Genomic DNA, 27,126 nt, shown 5'->3' with positions numbered 1-27,126 from the left:
TCAACCTGGATGCTAACAGGTGGACAGATTACCTCCTAGAACAACAGTGATCAGGAAGAACAAAGACACTTTGCTGTTCTATTTCCAGTACACAATGGATACAAGATACAGAAAATGATGATTAAAAAAAAAAATCACCACACTTAAACACACTAAGGGAAAGGACTGGTTTGTCTCTGATGCAGCACTAATACACTCCCATCTCTTAATATGGTAGCTTGCATTTAAATAATAATTAAGATAAATAATAACATAAAACTTAGAAAGTGAAGTTCAGACAGCAATTAGAGGTACAAACAAGATTTCTCTGCAAAAATAGTGCCTAGGCTCTCTCAAGATACAAATCAAAGAAAGGAAAAGAATAACTGGAAAAGGTCAGTGCTGTATCTACAACATTTGATGCAATGATTATATCTGCTCTCAGAGAATAATACATGCTGTGTATTATCTGTTATAAGGCAGAGAAAAGGCATTTATTTTTACATCAAACAGTAAACCAGACTTTACAGCTTTAACATCAGTGCTTGATGATCATAAAACAAACTCCAAATAACTCAGGATCCTAAATGTGCCACCTATAACTTCTCTTGGAAGCCGTGTAAGATTTTTATGCCAGACATGATGTACACGTTTTATATTTTTGATGACAAGATAAGCAAAACAGTTTTGAACACACTCTTTGAAAAACTATCTTGTAAAGAAATGTATTTAACAGTAGCATATCTGAACCTGGGCTGGGTTGTTAAAAGTCAAGCACTGTAAAATGTCCAAAGATTAGCAGGTTCTGTCACTGATTAAGACTAATATGAGTTGATTCAGCCTTCAATTATTATAGTAGAACTATTTTATTATCAACATACTTTTATGCACAGTGAATACAGCTGATTACAAGCTTACAGTTAGATAAACTGTCAAGGAAAGGCTAGTGAATTTGTAACATTGGTAATCCTGGGTTACAGTACTGTTTGACTGTATAAGAACAAGGAAATTAATATAGAGAAAGAATACTTACGTATTATAGCTGTGAATATAAATTTTGTGCAAGGTCATCTGCTGTAGTGAAAAGATGTGAATTATTATTCGGTGCAGCATGTCACTTGTCTCTGCAAAGAACTGGTCAAATCCCCAGCACTTTTCCTGGTCTGCTTCAAGAATATTTGCAAGGACAGGTGTGAGCAGTACTTGTAGACCCCTAGAGTACACCAGGAAGAGACATGAAAACTTGGATCTTCTCACGGGGTGACCAACTGCAATATTTCACTTGACTTCTCTCACGAATGCAAGTCTATCTTTTACATCTTGAACCACACTCCAGGTCTTTTTCCCCTCTCTGCTGAACGACAGAACGTTCAGTGATATTGCACACTGTTTTTCATTAATGGTAACACATACATTTTCTTCTTCCTTTTTAAGTCTGACTATCAAATATTCTTTCTTTGCTATCTGACAAACATTCATAGACACTGGAAAAATGGCAAGTAGTTTAAAAAGCTTACGTCACAAAGGTAGAATCATCTTCTACCGCTGCTGGGCAATAATCGGTTACCCAGCTCACTCTACATACCTATCACAGTTAATCACTTTGGAGCATGTTACTACCATTTATGGTTTGCTGGTTGAGCTGTTTGTGCGAGCACACTACACTGCTTTCAATCGAAATACACTGGCTTCGCAGAGACTTATTATTTAAATAGTTAACACTAATGGAACTCATCTTGATTGAGATAGGCTTAAATAAGTACTCCATGCATGCAGCTTAACTGGCAGATCAAGGCAGAATAATACCACGACATCTGGGAGCAGGGCAATGAGGAACAGCTAAGAACTGCAGCAAAGAAGAACGCGCAGTATTGTCTTATGGGCATCACCATTCTAGGAGAAGGGCCGTTTTAAGTTTCTTGCATTTCTACTTTGAGAATCCGAACTGCAGGGAACTTTCTGGATCCTACTCCTGTGCTATCACGCACAACTTCTTCATCCAAAGTCTTAATGCTATGCACACGTATCAGACTTGCATCCAGCCAGAAAGAACCGGTAACATTGTGAAGAGAGTGCCAACGGCTTAGAATCACACCAATGGCCCTATTATAGGTCAATGGATGCCAGGCTCGTAACTCACTTTAGTACTAAAGTCATAGCAACAAACGTTGTTCGAATGCTGCTTGAAAATATTACTATAAACAGACATTCAATTAAAAATATGCTTTCTTATTATTGATTCTTTACTGTACACAATAAGCAGAGAAAATAACTAAGCAGTATCATGAAAAATACTTACAAATTGCAAGTTCTGTATTGCAAGAGTTTTATATAAGCTTCTACTCTATACCCCTTATGAATCCAAGTATTTGGCTTTCAGGAAAGTTTGTTTTTACAGCCTGTTCATAGAACAATTTCTCTCTCCCTTCTCCATGAAAGGGAATAATAGCTCTGAATAAGCACTCAGCAAGGTACTTAAGAACATCTTTAAAATTAAAGTACTTAAGTAGTCCCAGGAAGATAAATACGTAAATGAGTTCCCAGGAAGATAAATACGTAAATGAGTTATGGGAATTTTTTTTTTTTAAGATAACATTGCCACCACATCCTTCATGTTATGATTGCTAAGGAAATTTGTTTAAAAAGGGACAATCATCCTTAAGATGCTGAAGGCTGGATTACATTGGTATGAAGATTTCAGTTTTTCCTTTACACATAGCTTTCCATTATGCATATCAGCAGGAATTATTCTTTATGTCCCAAATGGTCTGCATGGCCCCTCCTACTGAGTATTATGAAATATTAAGCCAAAATGTCAACAAATGAGATAGAATTTTCCAAGACGCTATGCAAACATGTTAAATGCACTTACGTGAATTGTTTTCTGGAAAAAAATGCAAGTCACTTTGAACTAACTTTTCTTATCATTTAATTCCTACTGCCTAATCTTTGTAATGTCGGAAGTCACACCCTTTTGCAAGAAAGAGGGGATGTCTGCTCAAGGTTTATATGAAGCACCACATGTCCATAACAAATCATTATACTCCTTTCTGAGGGTGGGTGGAGATTGGGATGGAGAAGAAATAATAATAATCTTTCTTCTACCCATACTACTTTATAATTTTAGGAGCTTATTTGTAAATTAGCAGTCATACAACTATATGGATAGTGTGGAAGAAAAATCATTTGATAACCTAGTGATACACTCTATAGATCTACTGAAAAGTTCAAGGAAAACAACTGCAGCAGCCAGAGCTCTGTTCCAAAGGCCTGGTACTGAGAGAACAACAGAAAAGCTCAACCAAGTAGCACTGAAACACTTGATGAGAGGTTCAAACTTACTTTGAAAGACTACAAGAAACAGGCATCTCCCAGCTCCACTCAATTGGTCCATTTTCTGCTTTCTGTATTCCAGAAATAGCACCAGAAGGCTTTCCAGTTATTATTTTATACCTGTCATGTATTACAAAAATAATAGAATCTTCAATTACTGCCTCTTACATACAGGTCTAGTAAACTAATCCTCAAAAGAGGATCAATAACGTTAAGTATGTATTCTTAAGTGAGTGCAAACATTAAGCTACTCTGTTGTTTAGGGGCAGTACAATAATTAGGGAATTTCATTGACAAGCTGACATACACAGGAGCGATGCTAAAATAGTGATCTTAATGAAAATGAAACAATATGGGCTGTGCTGGAGAGGCAATCTTGTCCACCTCAGATTTGACAAAAGTTTAGGAGACTTACCGTTCACTGGGTGGGCATAGAAAGTATTCTTGATAAAAGCATTTTATGGACTGCCTTAATTTATGAACAGATAAAATTCTTCTTCTAAATTACCTACATCACTTCCTTGTTTCTACGAGGTCCTTCAAAAGGTCGGAAAGGCAAACTCCCTGTTGCAGCATGGTAAAAGGTCACCCCTATGCTCCACAGATCAACTGTCGCTCCATATTTTTTCTGATGCTCTTTCCTCAAAACTGCTCGCTCATACATATCTGGATGCTAAAGAGAAAAAAAAAAACAGGTAAAAAGAACTTAGAATTCCTTTATAAACAGTATCAAGAACAAAAACCCAATCTACCATTTCAGAGCTGAATAACTATGCATTCTAAACCTTCGCTTCTTTAATCAAAAAGCAAAGTTAGCTTGAATCATAGAATTTGCTTAAGTTTTCACCACAAACATTATTCCAACAGTATCACAAAAGCGCTCACTACGTATATGATAGACACCTTTATTAAGGTTTCTCAATCGTATTTAAAAATTTTGCTAAAAATAGACTACTGGAATAAAACAACCCTAACGATGAGGAGAACACCAGTAATCCTTCAGATGATGTTGAAGCAACAGAACCTAAAGGTTTGCAAAAGGTCTACAGCAGAAGAGACTATCGGTCTTTTTAGGGGACGGGAGGAAGCAAATTATGTCGAAAATGTACTTGCATTGATGCTTCTCTGCCTGACCCAAGATGAAGAAGGTGGAAAGTTTCAGTCTGAATATTAATTTTTTTAATTAATTTTTGAGGGTTTGGATATGAATTCCCAACAGTCTGAACTTCATCTATTCAACTTCCATCATAAAAGGCCCCAGGCTTCATACATTTCTTCAACAGAAAGTAAAATCATACGGGCTTACTAAATACTCTTCTGTGCCATAGAGAGAAACAAATTGTTCATCATCTTCCAGTTCTCTTGCAGCACCAAAGTCTGTCAGTTTGTAAACAGATTGACCGTCTTCACCTATAACACGCATTATATTGCCTGGTTTGATGTCACGGTGCACTATTCCGTTCTCCCGGAGATGATTCATCCCAGCCACTTCAATAAAAAGCAATACAGAATTTAACATATGTATATGGACACACACTGCATAAGCACTGAAATGTAACTGAGGCTAAAAAGACCCACGTGTTTACTTCCTCTTGGGGAAAGGAGAATGTGAAAGGGCACCAGATTAACAAGACGACCAGAGAATATTCTGAGCATCTTTGCCTCTTCTTCTTTCCAACACCTAAATAACAGTACTTCTTGCTCTCAGAAACATCTTTCCCATAAAGAAACAGAGGAAATTTTTACAACCGCAAGCAGACATGGGTAAACCTCATTAATTCTCTATTTCTGAGATGAACAATCACAAGAGAACACTCCAATGCATAACAATCTTGAAACAGAAAAAATAAACTAACTAGTGTTTTAAGCAAAAATGGCTTCTTAATGCAGCCACTTACACCAGTATAAATAAAAGATCTGACTCGGTACGAGCGTGTTCATTTGTTAAATTAGCAGACAGTCATTCAAATGCCTTGTCTCTTGTTATTTTAAGATAAACAAAACTAGCATGAGTCTGTTTTAATCAATACATTAGATTAAAATGCAAAGTCTACATACCCACATCTCTCAAAACAATTAAGAACTCAGACTCCGGTAAACCAAAGGCATTAGACGGCTCTTCTAAAACGGTATATAAACTCCCACATGGACAAAATTCCATAACTAGCACTTTATGTCTAGTTGCTGTCTGGAAAACAATAAAAAAGTTCGTGAATAATGTAAAAACAGTATCAGAAATTATAGCCACAGGAGCTTATTTTCAACAACAAAAAATCAGTAGCTAGATTACAAGTCCCAGTCTGCTGGTCTTCTTTAAAGGAGGCGCAGACCAATTTTTACAGTGTTCCATTTATTCTAACTTTGAATGGGGAAAAAATTAAGAAAGCTTCCAGTTCTAGGTCCTTACAGAGCAGGTAACAGTGGAAAAACAAGAAACTGCAACAGGGAAGAGTAGACAGCAGCAATTCTCCTTCTTTCCTCTCAGTTTACTAATCTCTGCGTCTGGTCATTTCACCTAGCCAGTCTCAGTTCCAGCACTATCATTGTAATTCATACCTAGATAAAATTCTACATGTGCTATGTCATTATCTGAATTGGTTATAAAGCAAAACCACAAAATTGTCAGGATTACTGAAATGTCTCCAGTTTTCAAGCGTTTACTGTACTTGAACTACGTTCATCTTTTCTGCAACTATCCATCTTAGCAGTCTATGTTACATATTCATATATAAAAATAACTTTAAAATCCTAATTCAAGATAAAGCTTAGGACAGTAGCTTCTTCAGTCAGCTCTGAAGAATCAGAACCTGTGGTTAAACATTTTTTATTTCCAAAAAAGTCATTCATAGCAAAATGTAAAATTAAATGCAAAATTAAAAATGTACTTTATCCTTTATAACTGATGCTCTAAGCAAAAAGACAGTTACTGTGGTTACCACCATGCATCTCAGACCACAACAACAACAATACATTACCTCCTCTTCAATAGCAAACAATTTGACAATATTTTTATGATTCAGTTTCTTCAGTACTTCAAACTCTCGCATCTGAACATCCACAGGACGAAGGAAGCTTATACTGTTAAATACTTTGACGGCATACAAATCTCCAGTTTTCTGTTTGAAAAAATATTCAAGTTGCTAATTAAACAGAAGCATGAGACTGTAAGTGTACACATACCCATCATCCAAGTGTTTTGAGATCTTCTGATGTGTGCGCCAGCATACCCAGATTGGAAATGCTTCAAAATAGTATTTTGTGTTTAGTTGGAAATTAAGATGCTAATTAAAAAAAAAGTGATAGGTATGCATTGGTCTAGCTTAATACAGACTAGAAGTAAGGAGATTAACAGAAACTCAGTATAAACCCACAAAATCTAAAAAAAACCCCCCAAAACTAAGCATTTTAAAAAAAGAATAGCTAGCATAACAAAGGCCACATATTCCAAAATGACCCATAAACTCAGCTGAAAAATAGAAAGAGAAATTTTCAGCAAGAGGTAAGCCACTTGTACCAACTGGAGAGGCAGGCAGCTACTACAGCTAAGAATTTTGGCCTGCTCAAGTTAGGAGACAACTTCAGGAAGCTGAACATTGCCCTCTTTTTTCTTTATTGCTCTGTTTATATTGATAAAGTAATATTTTATTTTTTTAAATTAGGACAGTGTCAAGCACTACACATCATACGCAAAATCCTCAGTGGAATAAACAGGTACATAAACCGACTCAAACGTACCTAGTAAGTGTCAGGAGTGCAGCCAAGAACTTAATCAGAGATTAAAGTTCTTGACTGAGACTAAGCCTCAACTTTTTCATGCACCTACAACACCAGTTTAGCGTGCAACTCCGTTCCACACTAGGAATGAGTTTACATAAGAAGAATCTGTTGAACACAAGGCTGCTAAAGGACAAAGCTTTCCTGCATTCACACTTGGTTTGTTGTACAGCACACTTGTGTGCATCACTGGTGCCCAAGTACTGTCTTTTTCCCATTGACACCAAGCTGCAAGTTGTGTTCTCAGAGCAGCGAGGGTGATGAGAGGTGCAACCACGAAACCGTAACAAGCTTTTTCAGGGGAATCACACTGTGTTGAAATTCACTTGGCCAGAGAAGCGCACTACCTGTTAGCTATTGCTTAGCGTTTCCTTGTAGAGTTAAATGAGGAAAGTAGGGAACACTGTAGCTGATACTGAACTTCATATTGTTTTCACATACAGTATCATTGCTAAAAGGGAACTTTACTACCACAACTAGGCTTATCTTCATTTCGTGACACATAATGTGAAATTCATAGGAATGAAATAAATTTTAGCTCCTGAGGTTACAACACATGCAATAGCATAAAATTTATATGGCAAAATTGCTCAAAGATGCATTTTTTTGGTATTGATTAGTCAAGGCACGTGCCACCCAAGAAAGGTCTACAGACAGGTCCTCAACATGCATGAAACACTGACTTAATAATATATGGTCAGATATTAACAGCTGCTTCATTAGATACGATTTCATATCATAAATGAAATGTTCTTAAAATATTACCATAAAAATCACAGAAAACATGTTTTTAAAAGAACCGGAAAAATACCCAGAGAAGAGAATGTAACAATGACAAAAATAACAAGTCATGTTAAAGAAAAAAGAATTTTAATATGAATAATTTTAAGTCAGGAATTATTTTTTCCATAAAACTGAAAACTGAAGGAATGAAAATTTAACTTTAGCTCTTAGTATTTTAAAGGCTAATAATAATGTATTGTAAATATACAAACAAACCACCACCAATAACTGTACAGAACTCTAATTCAATGGATGAATCCATTCACAATTACAAACCACCTATGAATAGTTATAAAAACACATTTGCTTTAGGCCCAAATCTTGAACAGTTTTTCATGATTCCATGATGCTACTCATATGTGAAAACATTTTACTTTACGTGCTACCCAGATTAGTAATTCCTCACAAACCTTGTGTCGTCCACGAAAAACATTTGCAGTAGCTCCTTGTCCTAGAATGTCGGACAAGAGCCAGAGGTAATTTGAAGTGCTCTGCATCTTTGCTCTGGATTAGACAGTTTTCTTCTTGACCTTAAAAATAAAAGGTTAAATATACCCAATTATAATTTATTAAAATACATGACGGGGACTTTTAAAATTAAAAAAAATTAAATACTACTCCAAAGGCATAGTGAAGAAATTAAGAACAAATAAGCAGAGGAACGGGAGATGAAATAAACAATCAAAAATAAGCTCAGCACTAACAGAAGTTAAAACTAACATCTTTAACATCTCCCAGCATTTGAGGTCTTTACTCTTCAAATCCTGTTTGCAAAATTAGCTGGAAAAGTGAAAGCCTTATAATCATTGTTCTACTGTAAATATGTCTTTAAATGATACAGTAATGAAAATTACAGGAAAAACTGATAATCATGTGCACAAGATCTTCAGGCGAGCAGGACCTCTGTAACTGAATTCCATGATTCAGTATACATGACAAAAAACCCACAACATAAGAGATGGTGGCAGAGAAGTATATCTTTAAGATCCATTTGGCTCTGGAAGATAACTAAATAATAGAAGATACAATCATGCACTTCAGTACAACCACGGAAAAACTGGACTGAGTTCTTACAAAAAAACTAGTTTTACATGGGCTAGGTAATTAGTCATGAATATTTTCAACTCGTTAGAACCATCAATCACAACTAGAAGAAATTAAAGGACGTTTCTCCCTCATTTCTAAACTCTACTCTATGGCAGCCTGTGTTAATGGCAGTTACTGAAGGAATTAACAAGAAACAACTAATTGGTAGCAAAAAGAAAGTTAAAAAAAAAAAAGCCTTTCCAGTAACTACTGAAAGAAGAAACATGAAAACATTTCCTGTGCATGTTCATTACCAGAAGGTAGTCGGTACTTTTGAAGAACTCACTGGCTTATAAACCAAGCCCAAGCCAAAATCTCGCTCGACATTTACCACAGGGAAGCTGAGGAAGTTGCTCTGAGCTCAAGAGCACTGGCAAGCTGTCACGCTCTAAAGCGCCGGCCTCCTCGCTATTTCTATCGTACCCGCGCAACACAGCAAAGAGACAGAAATTTTCACATGATTTCACCTGAACACATTTCTATTTGTAGCAATTTCTGAGATTATACTTTCATTCAGCTACTTCCTCGTTATGCTGATGTGCAGTTTCTTATCAACCTGTTCCAAAACATCCGGCAATTATGTGTAAAATACAGAAAGCACAGATGCTACACAAAGACTTGACATTAGTCCAAAATAAAATTCAGGATGACACAGCAACAGCATTAAAAAATAACAACAACGAACCCCGCTAATTTCTTAATGCCTAGACAAGGGAAGGAAGGTTCTACTGAACCAACTGAACAAGACAGCACTTCTTAAACCAATTCATTGGGGAATCCGTAAACAGCTAGCTTGTTGCACAGTGACACCCTTTCAAGGCATTTAAATGCATTAAAAATAACTAAGAGGTACACCATGAGTTAAAAAACAAACAAACAAACAAACTTACGTTACTCCGTTAACTCTGCTAAGACAACTTACAATACTGAAATAACATAACTTCTCCCGATTGGCAATTACCATAGATGCCCAAGAACTGTATGATGCAGGCACAGAGGATAAGGAAGACATCTGCAAAGAAATTTAATATATAGCCCACTCTGAAAACCATTTGGAAAACGGTCTTTGAATAAACAAAAAAAAAATTTCATAATTAAAACCCCTAATTGTAACATGCCAGCTGGCACATTACAAGTCAATATGTGTTTTGCCACCTAGTTAGAAGCAACATTCATCACCTAATACCAAGACCCAGAAACGTAATGAATCCTTTCTAAGCAGGCAGCAAGTGTGAAGAAGGATCAAGTAAAGACCGAGTTCCTTTTCCTATGTCTATTAAAATCCTAAAAATCTTAGTAACCAATTGGAAACCGAATTATCATGTTGACTGAAGAGACAGACATGTCATAACTTATACACAAGATCAGCTCTCTTCCTACACCCTCTTGCTTTCGATTTAAATTTGCATCAAGATCAATGGGTGAAAAAACAACAAAAAAGACAAGGTTGTGACAGATGAGCTTGGATTTCATTCACTAGATTAAAAAAACTCAAACAAATAGTAAATCACTAACGTGTTCTCAAGATTCACATTTTCAGTAATAAAACTAAAAAGGTGTAATTATGCCAACGGTAACCCCAGGAACATATCCAGAGCCAAAATAAAGTCAGCATTGCACTATTACACTTTTCTGACAACATATTGTTTTTATAATAGTAATAAAGTCTCAGCCTTCAGTTTAAAGGCATAAAGTCTCCTTCAGCTTTTTCATCTTCAAATTACATTTAAAAAAAATCCAATAACTTCCATAATGTATTAGAACGCTTTACTTCTGTTTTCTCCTCTCTTCCCTTTCTGGATTCACAATATCTTTCTTTTCCTAGATTGACTCAGAACGGATCTTCTCTAAATACTCAGTATTTGTGGACATGTTTTTTTTTCTCCATGTCTCCCATTATCTTCCTAAACTCATTCACTCGCTAAGAGTTTCATATTCAAAGAAAAGATTCTAGATGGATGACTGGTCCTGTTAATAAATTTAATACTGAACTTTTTATTTCTTCATGCCTCTCTCCTGGTCATAAACGCTAATACTAGATGAGTCAAAAGTTCCACACTGAGACCTAAAGGTCTCTCTCCTACTTCTTTTTTTTTTTCTTTTGGATTTATTCTCCTCCATGACTCAGTAGTATTTCAAAGAATCAGGGGCAGGTTTTTAATATTGTTCTGCTTCTGACGACACCGCTTCTTTACTGGTCAGCGGCGGGGGACCGTAAGAGAAGAGGGCTGCATTGCTAACGTGGCTTTCCCCCCTCTCCCCAAACTCCTAACGCTGTAACGCAGAAGGAGCACGGGCTGCTTCTAATACGAAGTTCAACGTTATCTCGGGCATACCGGTTCAGCGTACGAGGCAGGCAGATCCCCTGTTAAGAGCTACCAAGCAGAAGTTCGCCAGGCGAGCAAGAACAGACGATTACGTTAAAACGAGGGCTGTTTCTGCCAACAGGCAAAGTCCTGTCTGCCACCAAAGCCGACAGCCGACAGGGAAGCTGCTGACGTTTCTAGTCAACGTTGTATTCGCGCTACAGGGTGTGGTAAACATGAAGGTTTTGCACTTTGCTGTACCCCCTCTCTAGAAAGGGGGAAGTTTCTTGCCCAGAGGCTCCCGCTGTCCTCACCCAGACCCTCTTCCGCCGCCTCAGGTCCGAAAGCTGGTACCCGAACCACGGAAACACCCCGGCCGCCCCCCCGCCCCCGCCCGCCACGCCGGGGGCTGCCGCCGCCGCCAAGGGCGACGAGCCCAGCTCCGCCTGCGACCCCGGCCGCTGCCCTCGCTGTCGCCAGCCCGGGAGGCCACGACACGGCCTGGTCCCCGCCAGCGAGGGCCGATCCGTACCCAAACGCCGTCCTGGAAAGCTGCGCAGAGCCGCAGAAACCGCCCGAGCCACCCGCCGCACGCTCACAAACGCGCCAGGAGGAAAACACGGGCTTCCGTGACCCGGCAGAGGTTTTATCTTCGCACCTCAGCACCCTCCCGGCGGCGAAGCTTTACGTTACCGGCAGGCAAAGGCTGGGCCAGCCGCGAAGCGCCCAGGCTCACCGGGGCGGCAGCAGAGCGGCTCCCCGGTGGCAGCGCGCCGGGGCCGCAGCCCGCGCCCCTCCGGCCCGTACAGGCCGCCCGGCCGCGGACTCCAGTCTCCCCCCCCACCGCCACCGCCACCGCAGCCCGCGGGGAAGGCGACCGCCTCGCCCAAACGGCGAGGAGCAGCAGCAGCAGCAGCCGGCCCCCGCCCTGCGCCCCCCGGCCCGGCCCCACGCACCGAGCCTCCTCGCACCCAGCCCTCCCGGCGCTTCCGGCTTCCTGAGGCGGCGCCGGGGTAGGCGGGCCGGGCTGCGCCGCGCCGCGCCGAGCGGGGGGAGGCAGCGCCTCGGCGCCTCCCTCGGCTCAGGGCCGCCCGCGCGGGGCGAGGCTGCCGGTACCGGGCGGCGGGAAGGCGGGAGCAGAGAGAGGCCGCCATCAGCCTCGAAGAAACGCCCTATAGAAAAGGTTCACGGCTTCTTTGGCCGTTTTAGCTGGTGCGGTGTTTAAAATCAGTATAGACAGCCGCTTCGGGGGAGGAATTTCTGGGTTTTTTGTTTGTTTGTTTTGCTGCGTAACTGGTTCAGCCGCGGTTTCGTTTCTGTTCCCTCGCTGCCTTCCCCGGGCAGGACGGAGTGGGCTTTGCCTGCGCTGGGTGGTCTGCGTCAGGTGCTGGCCCGTTGCTGCTTCGTCATGAGGTAATAACGGATGGTTCCCGCCTGCTGGGCGAATTTCAGTGTCACCCTTTTTTCATTACATCTCGGTGTTTTTCATACATTCACGCCCTCAGTTTTTCACTTCAAAACCTGGAAGAGTCTTTTTCGTTTTGTCTCCTGCCTTTTTTGTTTTTGTTTTTTTTTTTTTGGCCAGCCCTGTAATGTCACTGTTTTCAATAAATGGAAAGTCGCCTGTGCTGCTTTTATAAGATGCTGGTAATTTTGTGAGTTATGTATGATGTTACTTATGCATAAATACGGAGGGAAAATGGTCTAAAGAATCCCCCCCTTCCCCCCCCCCCAAGACTGTCCTTTTTCGGTTCATTTTCCATTTGGAATCTTCCCGAAGCTTAGAAACTTGTTTTCTTGAGTAATTGATGTATAACAAGACACCAACCTTTTGTTTACAGGTTTTGTTTGTTATTATTTCCACTTAGGCTTTGTCAGAATTCCAAAATTTCACTAGTTCAGTTGTTAGAGGCACTGAATTCTGTTTCGGTTTAGTGAAATTTATACATTTTCTGTTTAGTGAAACTGATACATTTACTTTGTTGGTGCCTTTTATACTGTTAATAAAAATGGTTAATTTATATTCCCTGTTCATTGTCATTTGAGGTTTTTTTAATAACGCTTCTGTATGACACGTGGAAGAGCTCCATGCCACATTTGCATTCGGTCCTTGCGCCTTTCAAAATCTTGCAGTACTCAGAAGTCCCATGGTTTATTTCTGCCGTTCCCCTCCTCTGTATCCAGTTATACGTGCCTGGGTTTTGTCATCAGCTGGACAGCTATGAGTCAGCTTTATATTCTTCAAGAATATTCATCAGATTGTTGGTATGGATCTTAGCAAAATCCCTCTCAAAATCCGAAAGACACCAATAAACTTTTCTTTGTACGCTGAATGTATGCTTGCATAATGCCCTTAGTGTGAAGATTGCTTCTACTTCTGAATAAAACCGGGCGGATCGTTGTCTCACTACGCTGATGCTTTTTGGAACCAACCGTCCTAAAATAGTGCTGAAATGAGAATCCTTCAGAGCGGAAGGGATCTCTGGAGGTCTCTCGTCCAACCTCCTGCTCAAAGCAGAGTCCAACCTCCTGCTCAAAGCAGAGTCAATACTCAATATATGGCTTAAAAGTGAATTATTTCATGCTATGCACCGAGTTTGGTATTAGTAATTTAAGTAAGCGTGTTCTGGCACCCAAGGACAGAGCATTTCCACTGCCGCAGCATTGTGCCCCGGGTCTGGCTGCCAGCCCTTCTCGCAGCACTTAACCAGGGCACGTGCTTTCCTCACATCTTGAATCCATAAAGATGATTCATGCATGTGGTCCATTTTCAATGACATTTGTAACCTAATCAGTGATCCTTACGCAAGGAGTATTTTGTCTAGCCGCCTTTCAATGTTTCACAAAACAGACCCCAAAAAGGTGAATGTCATCACAGCTGAGCTCTAGAAATTTTCGCTTGGCTTCCCCCCCGTTCTTTTAAATGTATTAGTACAACTTTTGGTGTTCCTCGCCTCTCTTGGATTCTCATTTCTGTTCACTGATTCAGCAGTCTGCGGTTGTTTACTACTGCATCTCTTCGTACTAGCAATATGGCTATGTGTATTACAGCTAAAGCTGGCATGTTGCACACAATCTTCTCTTGTACCGATATGAAAGCCAGGCACTTAGAAAATAAAAGGATATTGGGAGAAAAATCAGGTTGTTGGAACATAGGTGCTCCAGAAGAAAGTTGGGTAATTAGCATAATTGTATTGGAAATTACAGATAGTAGATACTTGCCAATAAAAAAATCAGATTGCATTATCTACGTTTGAAAACTTTTGATTGAAAAAAATCGCATCTTCACTGCACAGCAGTCTTACTAAAAGCAGCACTGCTAACTTTCCTGAGAAGTCAGGTGAAAATTCCCAAGCTCACTAAACATAGTATTTCTCATATCATTAAAGAATGTTCTAATTTTCTAGGAACCTAAAGAAAATAAGCTTTTGAGCCATCTTATAGTCAAATTGCCTGCTACACTCAATTTAAATATTTAGCGGGCATCACAGCTGAAACAGGATAAGCACGTTTATTAAGTAGTTCATTTCACTTCAGTTAGAACTGCCTTTCATAGCTGTAAATCATTTCAGCTTTTTTTCATTTCTACTGCAGTTACTCAGGGAGGGAAGGGAAACAATTCAACGATGTACAACAGCTCTTACTGTCTTTGCCTTTTTCCAGCTTGCCACCAGAGAATTCATTCCAAAGCTGTTCATAAATCTCACACATTACGATAAATGCTCACAAGAAGATTTTAGTCTAAAAGTATCTATGTATGTTAAATAGTCAACCAATTATACTCTTTGTCTTGTCCCACAGGTAAGAAGCAAGCTAGGAGAATTCAGTAGAACAGTGGCTAGTGCTGCTAGTCAAAAATATATATATCGAATTAAAATTTCCTGTTTCTACCAATTTTTTGAAATGTCTGGGATATAGAGAACAATGAACATAAGGAAAGACAGAGAAACAGAATGTGAGAAGGAAAAGCTTTCTTGCTAGAGCAACAAATGCAAAATCTGACAACCGGTCTCCGCAACCATCAGAGTAGGTGTCCTCCTACAATGTGCCTAATTCACATGACCTACAAATACCCACCTCAGAACAAATCAGAGTTATCCCCTGCCACGGCCCAGTAGAACCTGTGGACAAGTACAGCCCCCCGTGTCTGGATCAGAATGAATGTGAGCAATCAGTCGAGAACAGAAAAACCCACTGAGTAAGAAAACATTTCTCAGAGAATGATTACTCTGTCTCTTGACTTTCCACTTCTGATACTCCAGGAACTTAAAACAATCTTTGACTTGGCGGAAATGTATTTTCTAGCGCATTTTGTTTTTTCTCATATTTGCTAACACCACAATATTTCATAGATACTACCTGCCTCTTTCTCGCTATCCCTTCTGACTTTTATCACTTGTCCTCCTTGCACTACCACAAATTTCTGCTCTTTCCCTTGTGCTGGTGCGTGTCAGACCCTTCACAGCAGTTTCAGCATAGTAAATCAGTTTAAAATGGTTTCTTCTGTTATTTTCCTTCACTGTACTTTCTTTGGTCTCCTATTGGCTTAGCTTACTGAAATGGCTCAATTAAAGGTTCAATGGACCTATGTCACTGCAGTTACAGGGCCCCATAGCCAAGTGTTCCTGAAAGGCTCTTGCTCCCTCCTCCACCTCAGCTACACGGAACAGCCCGTTTCCTCAAATCAGCAGTAGTTCTTGTATCACTCCATGGTGAGATAGTTCAAGGCTGGAAAACTAAACCTCCAAAAAAGGTTGAAGAGCTTTCTAAATAGCTTTCAAAAAGCTATTCACCTATTTTGTAAGATTAGTTTTGCACCAGATACTGTCTTGTTATGGAGTCAGAGAAGTGCTAAGGCTGACTCAAGAGAGGGCATGGGGCAGACCGCCTCTCTGGACAGTAATTAGCTGTTGAAATGGCTTAGCTGCTCTGACAAACCACTCCCTGAGAGAAATTGTCCCGCCTCTACTTGCCTGAAATTCATTCGTTCTATTTTATACCTGGAAAACGGCTTGCAAGCTTGATAAGCCTGAAACCTGATCTGGCCTTAATAACTGTACCAGCTGGTAAATAAAAGATACCATCTGCAAACCATGCCTTGTATCTTTAATAAGGACTTGCAACTGTTTCCTACTTGCACATTTTATGCTGCAGTAGAAATTTATGTTGTGCACAAAAGATAAAGAGTTATTATTGTGATGATGGCTTATGCATTTTCAGTCTGGATAGGGGCATTTTGACCAGTGCAGGTGCACAACAAGGGTGTACGTCATAGAGGAAAGCTGCAGAAGGTTTTATTTGGTACGGACTTCAAGTCAGATGACCATCTATTGTCCGAGGAAGAAGAAAAACGTGTAAATGCCAACCTAAACTCTTAATCTCCTCTCTTTGTCTTTTCCCTCCTCTTCTACCCCGCAAAAGTGCTTTGCACTTGGTTTACAAGCACATTACGAAAAACATCTAAACACCTTGCCTGGAGAGGCCAGTTGATGTGCTCATCCAAATCTTTCTTTGGACATAACAAGTAAAGTGCAAAGATCTTGTCCAGTCCAGATTAAAAAAAGAAAAAAAGGAAAAAAAGTAGAAATCCATGTCTTCAAAGTGAAAATCTAAAAACTCATCAGTAGCCTTTCTAAACCCTGTCTGTTTGCAAAGGTAGTTACTAGGTAATTGCTACATGCCCACCACATAACCCAACGGGGATATAACCAGCTAGGGAGCCGCGATCTCTGCCCAGCTGAAGGGAATTGCACAGGAGTGATCTGCTAGTAGCCAGAACGAGCGCTGTTTATGTATTTACCTTTTTTGAATCCTTCAAGCTAAGGCAAATTAGTTTCTCAGAAGATACAGTCTACGTGACCATTCATCTGACAAGATGTTCTTTTAGTCATCTATGGAAGGTCAGAGTACAATTTACAATACAGCAAGGCTGCTGGCTGTCACAGAAAGCTCCTTCCTGCACCCACAGGCTCTCCACTTTATACCTGTTCTCACCTGACGCTACAGTGGCGGGCAGCTAAGGAGACACATTTTGATGGGGAAGTTTTCTGCCACTTTAACTTTCTGAATGGCTCATTATGAGCGTGACATGAACATGAAATTTGGCACAAAGGAAGCTACGTGAGGACAGTGGGTATGGGGAAGGAGGGGGCAGCCCCTTTTGGCAGTAGCCAGGCTTTACATTATTCCCCCGAGACTGTGATTTGATAACAGCTAAATTATTCTTTGTTACACAAATAGGACAGAGGCAATTGTACTAACAGAATTGTTAACTGTAGGCTTTTTCATGTTATTGCACAGCGCTGAAAATAGCAGTACTATCCTGCCTTCAGAAGTCTAAATGTTGTCTGTCAGACTAAGTCATCCCATTGCAACGACACTCGAGCAAAATCGTTTTTAATATATAGTAAAAAAAAAAATAAGGAAGGGCTTTTTTCACTCTCTTTTTTATTCATCTTGTAGTCTGATTAGTGAAAGTTTTCCTTTCCTCATGATAAAGCAGTGATAATTGCGAGGGAAGGAGACTGAACTAAACACAGGCACCCCTCTGTCAGGGAGCACCACACAACAGCTGCAGTGGTCAGGCCCCCTGAGCTGGGGCAGAGCAGAGAAGCACAGGCTTACACCACTATAGGAGAAAAATGAAAGTGATAGTGGACCTAAGGAACCTTAAGTGTACAAAAGCCAGGAACACAAATCCAATAGTGAGGAGCGACACTGACCTATCAAAGAACAGTAAAGGTAGAAGTAGGATGGAAAACAAAAGTAAGGCACCTCCTAAGCACCTTCTACTTTCCTCCTTCAATGAGGAGGGTGGGAAGGGCAGCAAGTATCCACAGTGATCACCAGTCTCCCCTCCTAGGTGGCGTTTTTAACCACCTCCCCATTTATTTTCCATTTAATGTAGACGAAGAACCTAGCACCATGCCCTCTGAAGAAATGCTCAATCTGATTATGCTAGAGCTAAGTCAGTTTGTCAGTATGAACATCTATTCTTGAGAGTCCTGTGCATAGGAAGACTCCTTTTTTTGTTCTCAAAAAAAAGTTATACAACAAAAAACAGAAAAGCAAAGAAAAACTGACGAAAAATGTGTTGACATAAAATTGCAAACAGGCACGTTGCTAAAATCTCTGTATAGATCATTGACGCTACTGGAGTATTTTAATGAATGCAACTCTTTCTTTCTCCCAGGATCTTCCACACACAAGACTGCAATACCACTGTTATCACGCACGGATCAGTAAAGTTGCCAAGTTTTGCTCAAATGTAACAGCCAAAAGACCACAGCACGTTGTGGCTTCTGAAGACTCAACCAAAATGATTCAAAGAGACTTAGTATTTCACTAGATAAAGTTTTATTTTTTGATTTAAAAAAAAGATAGAACCAGATGCGACTTTTAAATGAAATCATTTATTAAACCAATCTGTTTTATAGGAGGTATATATATATTTTTTATCATTTAGACAACTTCAATGAAATGACTATCTACAAAAATGGCTTTGATTGTTTTATTTTCATGTCACCATACATGAACAAATGAATTTTATGTCTTATGAAAACATTTTACTCAGTATCAAAAATGTACACATTTTAATAACCATTACTATGGTCCTAAGGGATTTTTACATTTAATTTCAAAAATAAGTCATTTTATTGCTGTATATGTTACAGCATAAGCTTAAATCATCCTATACATAATAAAAGTGTTGTGTAGGTATACAGGAAGTTTTTCATGTTGTCACATGCCTTCATGTTTGAGACAGAAGTGGGGCATTTGCGTTTCTTTCCTTTTTTTTTTTTTAAATGTAAAGTCTAAAACATGTACTGATGTGAGCACAAAGCAACATTTAAAAAGGAAAACAAGACCAGTCTGAATGGCACAAGAGTTAGCATTTTTATAAATTAACAACCAGAGTTCCTGATTATGGAAAGAGATACATGAGATTCCAGTACTTCCCTTAGGGCTTCGCTCTCTGGAAGAATACCTGTTAACAATTTACAAAAAACAACTTAAGACAGAGGAAGTGCACTTTAAACAGTCCAAATCTCAGAACTGTAAGACAGTTAGATACACCTAATTTTCTTTAGCATCCTGAATCACTGATCTCAAGGATGCGACTTGTGCTATTTTGATTACACTCCTCAAAACCTTCCAAATAAAGCGTATTGACATATTCTCTGCAAGTACAAACATCACCTTTTTGCTCTTTCAACTAAACAAACAACATAAGCCACACAAACACAAAGCTACTGAGGATATGACAAGGTGCTGAGGATAACAAGTGACCATTCCTCAGATGTAGCCTTTTTTTTTTTTTTTTTTTAATTGCTACTTCTTTCCAAATAACTACTTGTATTACTTGGAAATTCACAGTACCTAAAAGCTATAAAATCATTTTAGTCTGAAGTTAAAGCAGTCAATAATTACATTTTTTTTCAGGTCACTACCATGACTGAATTACATGACAAAATTCAGATTGAATTAAAGATTACTTAAAGAAACAAAAAATCCTTACCTTTAAGTAATTTTTAAAAACTTTAGCATCAGGCTGTTGAAGTGCTTGACAGAATTCCTGTAAGAGAGAATAATGAAATGCTAAATAGCTAAAAGAAGCAGAAGACAACCTGAGACATGTTAGGAGTACAAAAAAAACCCAACATCTTTTATTTAGCCATTGGTGTGTGTTTATTTTCCCTAACGCGTAACACCACCACAAACAACAACAGTAGCAGCATGTTGTGGCTAAAAAATTCATAACAGGCTATAAGAGGAAGACAAAATGCATTCTGGGTGAAAGAAATTTATGTTTTCAAATACAAGGTACTAAGTTCACACTTAGTTGAATAAAGACAAGCAGGACTGTCTAAGAGGACTGCAATCAAGGAGATTCTAAACAAACTTGTCCAGTAACTTTGGGTGACTTGAATTGAATACTTCAGATAAACATTTACACTTAAAGTAGTATACAGAACATGAATTGCATTAGATTACAGCAAAATGCATTAGATTACAGCAAAACACGTCTATTACTGTTGAAAAAAATTATAACCTTAGATCAAAAACCAGCACTGGGACAGATGAATAATACTTGATCTTTACACGTTTTTAATGCTACTTAAAAGCACTATCATTTAAGTCTTTTGCGTACAATTATATCCTAAAGCAACAAACCTCATTACTACAGTTTCCATATCTGGTGCAATTAAAATTTTATCAGTCAACAGCTAATGATTTCTTCCTGGTAACACAGGAAGCTTACCATATGTCTAGCTATGCTTAACATTGAGACAACAGTCAGGTATGAAAGATTTTGCTTTCGAGAACCCTCTCATACTGTCTATTACTCTGAAGTAAGTGGAGGAAAAACAAAGTTGTACAGCGTTTTGACAGCAGAGCCAGTGCTGTGGCCAGAATATCCATAGCAATGAACACAACCTTTATTTTTTACACTTTTTAATACTTTTTTTTTTTTTAAAATACATTCAACATTGTCACTTCGAGTTCTTATCGTAAGTATTCTGACGCTTTTTCCCCTCAAGTTAAAATGAATTAAGTAGAAATACAGCTTAGACGTGCACTGGACTCTTTTCTGCAAGGTATTCTTGCAGTAACTTCACTCCTTACACTAAAGGAATCATATTCTAGTATTACATATCAAAATAATCTTTTATTGAGGGGCAGTAGGAGACTAATTTTTCCTAAATACTTTTTGTTCCCATTTAAAGTTTCTGCTAGTTAGAATTTTCCTAGTGTTCTTTTAGGAAGTCTTACCTGAATTATTTCAGGAGCTACTTGCAAAGACGGCAGATATTCTTGCTGAAGATACTGAATGCATTCAGGACCCTAAGGAAAAGCAGTACACAATTTGTTCAAGTATATTTTTGTATATACTTCGGGGAACTCATAGCCTTACATTGTATGGTACAGAAGAAGAGTTTGAAAACAGATGGTCTATTTGACTATTTTACATAGAAGGGGTGCATATCAAATACTAAAACGTTCATATTATTTTCAGTTGTTAGTGAAGGGAAAGATTTATCTCAACCTTGGCATTAAGAATTCAGCATTTCAGTACCTTTTGTTACACAGAAGAAAAGGTTTTTGAGAAATAGCACTGAAATAAGAACTACAAAACAGCCAGTCAGTTTCTTGTGACGCTATGTAATTGGAGGTGGACAAATAGCATAAAATGGCACAACTCCCAAACCGTTGGAAGAAGCGGACAGATCTGTTTTGTCCAATATATTAGTATTTGTTTTCTTCATCTGCATTTATCAAATACCTCTCACAACAAGAGGTTTTACTGCACAGTGGTATACAAACAAGACCCAATACTTCTACACGAGGAAAATGAATCAACTGTTTCATTCAGGTGTAAGTTAGCCATAGAATTGGAAACTGGTATACAGTTCACAGGACAGGTATAAAAAGATTTCAGATTGTTCTGCTATAGTTGCATTGCTAGCGTTAATAAAAGTAGTATTTGTAATTTGAAGCATTTCATTTACCAAAGCTCTATTTCCTATGGATTTGTCCTCTTGCTGCTTTTGGGCATAAAGGAGCAAACGCTCAGGTGGCCTCCTCAATTAGAACACAATCTCTTTTCTGCCAGTTTACATAGAAATTTTAAGCTATTTATATTTGCAATTTTTTTTTTTTTTTAACTTGCATTTGACAGAGGGAGAAAAGTCAGTCAGCAGTTTCAAAAGTGTAGCAGAAACAGTAACAGGAACATAGAAACTGCATGATTTCCCATTAAATTGGAAATATGCTAAAATGTTAGTTGTTAACAAATGCAAAATTCCTTTTTCCCCTAAATATTTCTCAATCAAATCTCTTAGATACTGAAAGATACCTTTTTTTTTTTTTGCAGAAGTACTACAGAGTACCTCTCTAATTGCTCTTTTACATCAGTTAAAGTACTATACCGAAAAGCAGAATGACAATTCTTCAACTAAATTCAGTAACAATCCAGTGACCATATTTTCCTGTGAACTGTCAAGAGTTTGGATTCTATATTCCTGCACAGTATTATAGCCATCCTCTTAACTTAGAGACTGAATTACTATTCTATTTTTATATAAGTATTTCTAGAAATTGATAAAAGCACTATAGAAGCCTGTAAGAGTTATTCCCTGCTAAGTATTATGAAGCTTACCCTTTTGAGATGAATCGTTTTTAACGTCACTGCACATTCTGATAAAGCCTGTAACGTAATACATAACGTTAGACTGTTCAGTTAGCCTTTTGGTTAAGTATTTAAATCTTAAGCTGCTAACAAGGCCCTAAACGAGGGCTAGTTCAAGTCGTCATCGCCTCCTTTTCCCTCACACAATGCTAACTGAAATTCAACCATTGCTTCCAGTTTTCGCCCCGCTCTAACCAGAACAATCTGTCACAGCCGAACCCAACTACAGAACGGCCACCTGCATTTGCTTGCTTTCCCTGAAATTAATTCATAAATAATACCGGTCAATGCTAAACAGTCAAATCTGCAATTCTCTAGCTTGACTTTAGCCATAGATAAGCTACAGAATACAGTGTCACACTTCCAAAAATTAACATCCTAGTACCCCATTAAAAAAAATAAGGGCTTTTGTTTGTGAGACAAGCCAATCTTTGATACCACATGGGCACATCATTTATCTGTCCCGTACAAATGAAAGTAAAAATTCTGTAATACACACCAATACTGTCTGGGCATCTGCTAAATCAAACGTTTGCTTCAAAGGTGCTAAGAAACACGCAGGGACAATGTGCTTGTAGACAAAGTCTGCAAAACCTACTGGTCCATCTTTGCCTCCTGAAAAGAAAAATAACGTTCCTTATTTTATTCTTTCTCATGATTAGTAGCAGCTAAAAAAGGAATTATTAGAAGACAGTCTTACCCCAAAGCTCCACTAACTTAGAAAGAATAATAAAACAAGTTTTCTGTGCAATAGGATCCGGGTAATCCACTGCTCCTTGAATGACAGTGAACAATACTCGCTCCACATTCTGTGCACCTTAAACAGATTACAAATGAGCTTGTAATTTAAACCTGCATTTTAAGATGTTTCTGTACTTTTACACTATTGCATATCAGAAAAATACCACCCTGGAAGATACGTTTCAACTTCAAAATACTGTGCAAATATTGTTCAACTGTGCAAAAATAGTTTTTCTGCACAGATCTCATATTTTTGGAAAGCTTCCCCCAGGATACAAAACAACCCTTTCAGGCTATAATCCATTCCTTTTAATGATTTTAATGTTTTGTTTGCTTTCTGGTCTTTAATACACTCTAAGGTGAGGGGGCACACTGACTTTTTCTCTCTCTCTCTCTTTTTTTTTTTTAAAACACAAATACATGTTTTCTTCTGTCTAAACCCGGTACACTTAATCAAAACTCAGCAGTACTTCATTAGCTCACATGCGTTCTAACATATGCACAGATTATTATTTTTTTTTTTTAAATCATACTTCAAACTTCTAGGCTGCTTCCATACTTATTTCTGTTCAATTCCTTTAAAATGTCTTAGCTGACCACAAATGCCTCTTTCAAGAACGCTCTCACTACTTTTAACACCACTGTTTCCTTTCCCAAAGGTATTATCAGTGTTTTAGTGACAGAAGAAGGAGATCTGAGCTCCCTCTACTAGATGAGTCTAGTATACATTTGACATATACATTTGACTTTGAATTTCTGTTATGAAAAACAATAATTAACATTTTGGCACTAGCGGTGGGGAAAACCTGGTAACTATATATTTGAGAAGTCAAATGATGCCTTCTACCATAGATGACAAGATCAGGTGATAGTAACAAAAGAAATTAGGGAAGAAATTACGGACATATATTTCAGAAAGTGAATAATTCAGGATGAGATAAGAATATTATCAGCTGTGAGTGGTCTTGCCCAACAGTTTGAACATTCATACAAGTTTTGAGCATTGCTATCCGTTTTTAAATATCTTCTTGTAGAAAGGCATTTTATTAAACTCTGATTTGCAAATCAAATACGATGCTGCATGAGACACTAATGTTCTCCTTACAAGTTGAAAAAAAATCAATATTACTTGCATATGACCACTAGGAAGAATACGTCCATTATAGTCGGATTTTACAAACCCAAACTCTGTTGCTTAGACAGAAAAAGTTAAATACAGTATTTAGCCCGCTCCATCTTAACACAGTTAACAGTACTTGACAGGAACTAGGCTAATGATTTTAGTAGACAAATTTGTGGTTATATTACATGAGAATAGTTCAGTTTCTCAAAGGATTGCAGTGTGGTTACTTACCTTGATTAGCTATGACTTCACTCATTCCACTGCCGGTTACTGTCTGCAGAAAAGCAAAGTAACTCCTCCGTAACATTTGTTTCTCTAAAGCAGCAGACTGGTCATTTTCTTCTGCTGGAAGGAGCAATACTTCAAAAATAGCATGAAGTAGCGGCATAAACATCTGTTGCAGAAAAGGTGAAACCTGTGTCTGTGGAGATTGGAAAAGGGTATCAACTCATACAGTTACATCAACTGTTCCTTCACTGTCTACTCTGTAGAAAGATATTCCAATTAGAGGTCCAGATGCCAGATCTATCCAGGGAAATTATGGCTCTGTTTTACTGTTCACAAAATGTATTTCCCTTCACTTTTAACAGTTTTACTTTTGCACCCTACTGAAAGACTTATTTAAGCCCCTTTAAAGGGCTTCTTGACCTTTTCACATAGCAATCAATTTCCCATTCTATTTGTAACTGCACAAGGTTCTTGTGGCAGCTCTATGAAGTAAGCCAGTAGTAATAGCTTAGTAACTTAACATTGTAACGCCTTTGCATTTAAATTGTTTGAAACTAGGACTATGTAGCTCTCAAAGGCTGTACTTCAAGATCCTTTGCTGTTAAAAAAAAACACAAAAAAAACAAAAAAAAACAACCATCAGCTGATGATACCACTTCTACTTAATACATACCTTGTGCCTCTGTTTCAAGAACTCCAAAGTCTTTCCAAGGTTTAAAAACCTCCATATTTGTCGACCTGTTTTGTATAATACTACATTAAGCCTCAGTGTATGTTTTTGTGTAAGAATACTGCATCAAGTTCTTGTAAATCAGTGTTTCTCCCTATATGCACATCAGATGTTTCTATATACCTAACTATAAATCTCATCATAAAAAACAAGAAAATGTACTTCAAAACTTAGCAAACAGTTGAAATTATTAGGTTAGCACTTTTTTGAGCATAAAGTTAATTGTGCCAATAAAAAGAATAACATTTGGCTGTAAGTAGTACTTTAAGTATTAAAACGAAAGTCTAGAATCACACAGAATCACACAGAATCACAGAATGGTTTAGGTTGGAAGGGACCTCTGGATCGGGATCATCTAGTCCAACCCCCCTGCTCAAGCAGGGTCACCCACAGCACGCTGCCCAGGACCCTATGCAGATGGCTTTGGAATATCTCCAGCTAAGGTGATAAAGGAATATAAGTTTGAGACTAATCAAAGAAAAACACTCATTTAATTGATGCGTGCCCAGCAATGTACGACTGTGGGAGAAAACTGTTTCCTAGTCAGATTCGTAGAAATATACGTATTTATTAACTGCGAGGTAAGGTTCTGACACGTTCCACCCTCTTCTCTGCACTCAGAGAACAGCTATTAAGCAATGCTCTGCCTCCCAAAAGCAATATCATACCTTAAACTTAGCTGTTATTTGGTTTATAAGAGGAATGAATTCTTGAAGATCTTTCGCTTCACAATCTTTGAGCATGTGCTCAGAAGCAGAAGGAATGAATGGAAGAACTTCTTCCTCTAGGCAAATAATCATGCGGTGAAGGAAAGTGCGGACGCCACTTCTCAGAACTTCCTTCTGTAATGGACAACTAAGAGCTGGCAAAAATGTCTGTAAGCAGTCCAAATACACTTCAGAGCAGCCACACTGTTTTACAGTCTGCTTATTGCTGAAAGCCTTGCTGGTTCGGCTGTAAAAGCAATACACCAAGTTTACATAAGTTCACCTTCCAATATGACGGAGAAGCAGTAACATCTAGCATAACGTATGCTTTAAAACCCATGCACTAAACTAAAATATTACATTTCCTAAGATGGGAGGCAAATACTGGAAGTAACAATTACACGATATGAAGCAGGCTATACTTTGGTAGCTTTTGGAGATTTAAGTCTAACAATTCACAAGCAACATACTATCAAAAGAGCTTCAGACAATTCTTTGAGGAAGCTATTTCCTAAGGAATGAAATAGATGTCAGTTTGTTACAGACTTGCTCAATATTCTCTTTATCTACACCTCTAATAGACTTTTCTTAGAGCACTTAACTCATTTTCCGGGCTGCTATGGAAAATTCCACAACCAATAAAGATTTTCTAGGTCAATAAAGAACAGGTAGAAGCTCAACCCCTCCTTGCATGAAATTCTTTACGCTTCCCTTTTACTCAAACCAGAAACAGTCCGCACTGTACCTACCTAGCAAACCCAACAGCGTGATTCAGGCAGTCTGCCAGGGCCATCTGCCTGTCCTCATCTTGTGCCATCATCAGTTTTTCTAACAATACTTTAAACTTTTCCATTAATGGAGTCAACAAATTTCTCATTAGAACCTGTTTCCTTTCTGCAGAATATTCACTATTAACTATTAATACTCCAGCCGTTTCATAAATGAATAGTTGATCATCACTGCTCAAGAGAGCCTGGTAACCATTTTCCTAGAATGGAAGATAATAGACAGAAATTGCTAAACACATTCTTATGGAAGTCATCCGCTGATAAAAATTTAAAGATACTACTTTTTCTTTAATCACTGCATAAGTAATCTCTACAGAACAGTTACAACAATTTTCATCTTCTCCTACTTTGGTAGGA

The 27,126-nt window shown here is 38.5% G+C and overlaps 2 protein-coding genes across 12 annotated transcripts in view; both read right to left on the bottom strand.

Annotated features, from left to right (window-relative positions):
• TBK1 (TANK binding kinase 1) overlaps positions 1 to 12,330 on the bottom strand; it is a 30,674-nt gene extending 18,344 nt beyond the window's left edge. The window contains exons 1-8 of one of the 9 annotated variants that reach the window (XM_068934530.1): positions 12,218 to 12,330; positions 8,280 to 8,399; positions 6,288 to 6,428; positions 5,371 to 5,500; positions 4,619 to 4,800; positions 3,825 to 3,985; positions 3,322 to 3,432; positions 1,013 to 1,192 (exon numbers count right to left, since the gene is read on the bottom strand). In XM_068934530.1, the coding sequence (XP_068790631.1) occupies positions 1,013 to 1,192; positions 3,322 to 3,432; positions 3,825 to 3,985; positions 4,619 to 4,800; positions 5,371 to 5,500; positions 6,288 to 6,428; positions 8,280 to 8,366 (992 nt within the window). In that variant the 5' untranslated portion in view covers positions 8,367 to 8,399; positions 12,218 to 12,330. The other 8 variants (XM_068934560.1, XM_068934593.1, XM_068934582.1 and 5 more) reach the window with 8 other exon arrangements.
• A 6,712-nt stretch (positions 12,331 to 19,042) lies between these two features.
• XPOT (exportin for tRNA) overlaps positions 19,043 to 27,126 on the bottom strand; it is a 28,959-nt gene continuing 20,875 nt past the window's right edge. For all 3 annotated transcript variants that reach the window (XM_068934509.1, XM_068934518.1, XM_068934516.1), the window contains 9 exons: positions 26,731 to 26,969; positions 25,943 to 26,228; positions 24,548 to 24,737; positions 23,153 to 23,269; positions 22,952 to 23,067; positions 22,423 to 22,470; positions 21,036 to 21,107; positions 19,780 to 19,836; positions 19,043 to 19,248 (listed from right to left, as the gene is read on the bottom strand). In XM_068934509.1, coding sequence (XP_068790610.1) covers positions 19,222 to 19,248; positions 19,780 to 19,836; positions 21,036 to 21,107; positions 22,423 to 22,470; positions 22,952 to 23,067; positions 23,153 to 23,269; positions 24,548 to 24,737; positions 25,943 to 26,228; positions 26,731 to 26,969 — 1,152 coding nt within the window. In that variant the 3' untranslated portion in view covers positions 19,043 to 19,221. The remainder of the gene's footprint in view (positions 19,249 to 19,779; positions 19,837 to 21,035; positions 21,108 to 22,422; positions 22,471 to 22,951; positions 23,068 to 23,152; positions 23,270 to 24,547; positions 24,738 to 25,942; positions 26,229 to 26,730; positions 26,970 to 27,126) is intronic.

Source organism: Struthio camelus, chromosome 1 (assembly GCF_040807025.1).
Source record: "Struthio camelus isolate bStrCam1 chromosome 1, bStrCam1.hap1, whole genome shotgun sequence".
Lineage (NCBI taxonomy): Eukaryota > Metazoa > Chordata > Aves > Struthioniformes > Struthionidae > Struthio > Struthio camelus.
The sequence above is the reverse complement of the archived record's forward strand: the minus strand, read 5'-3'. Positions and strand labels throughout refer to the sequence as shown.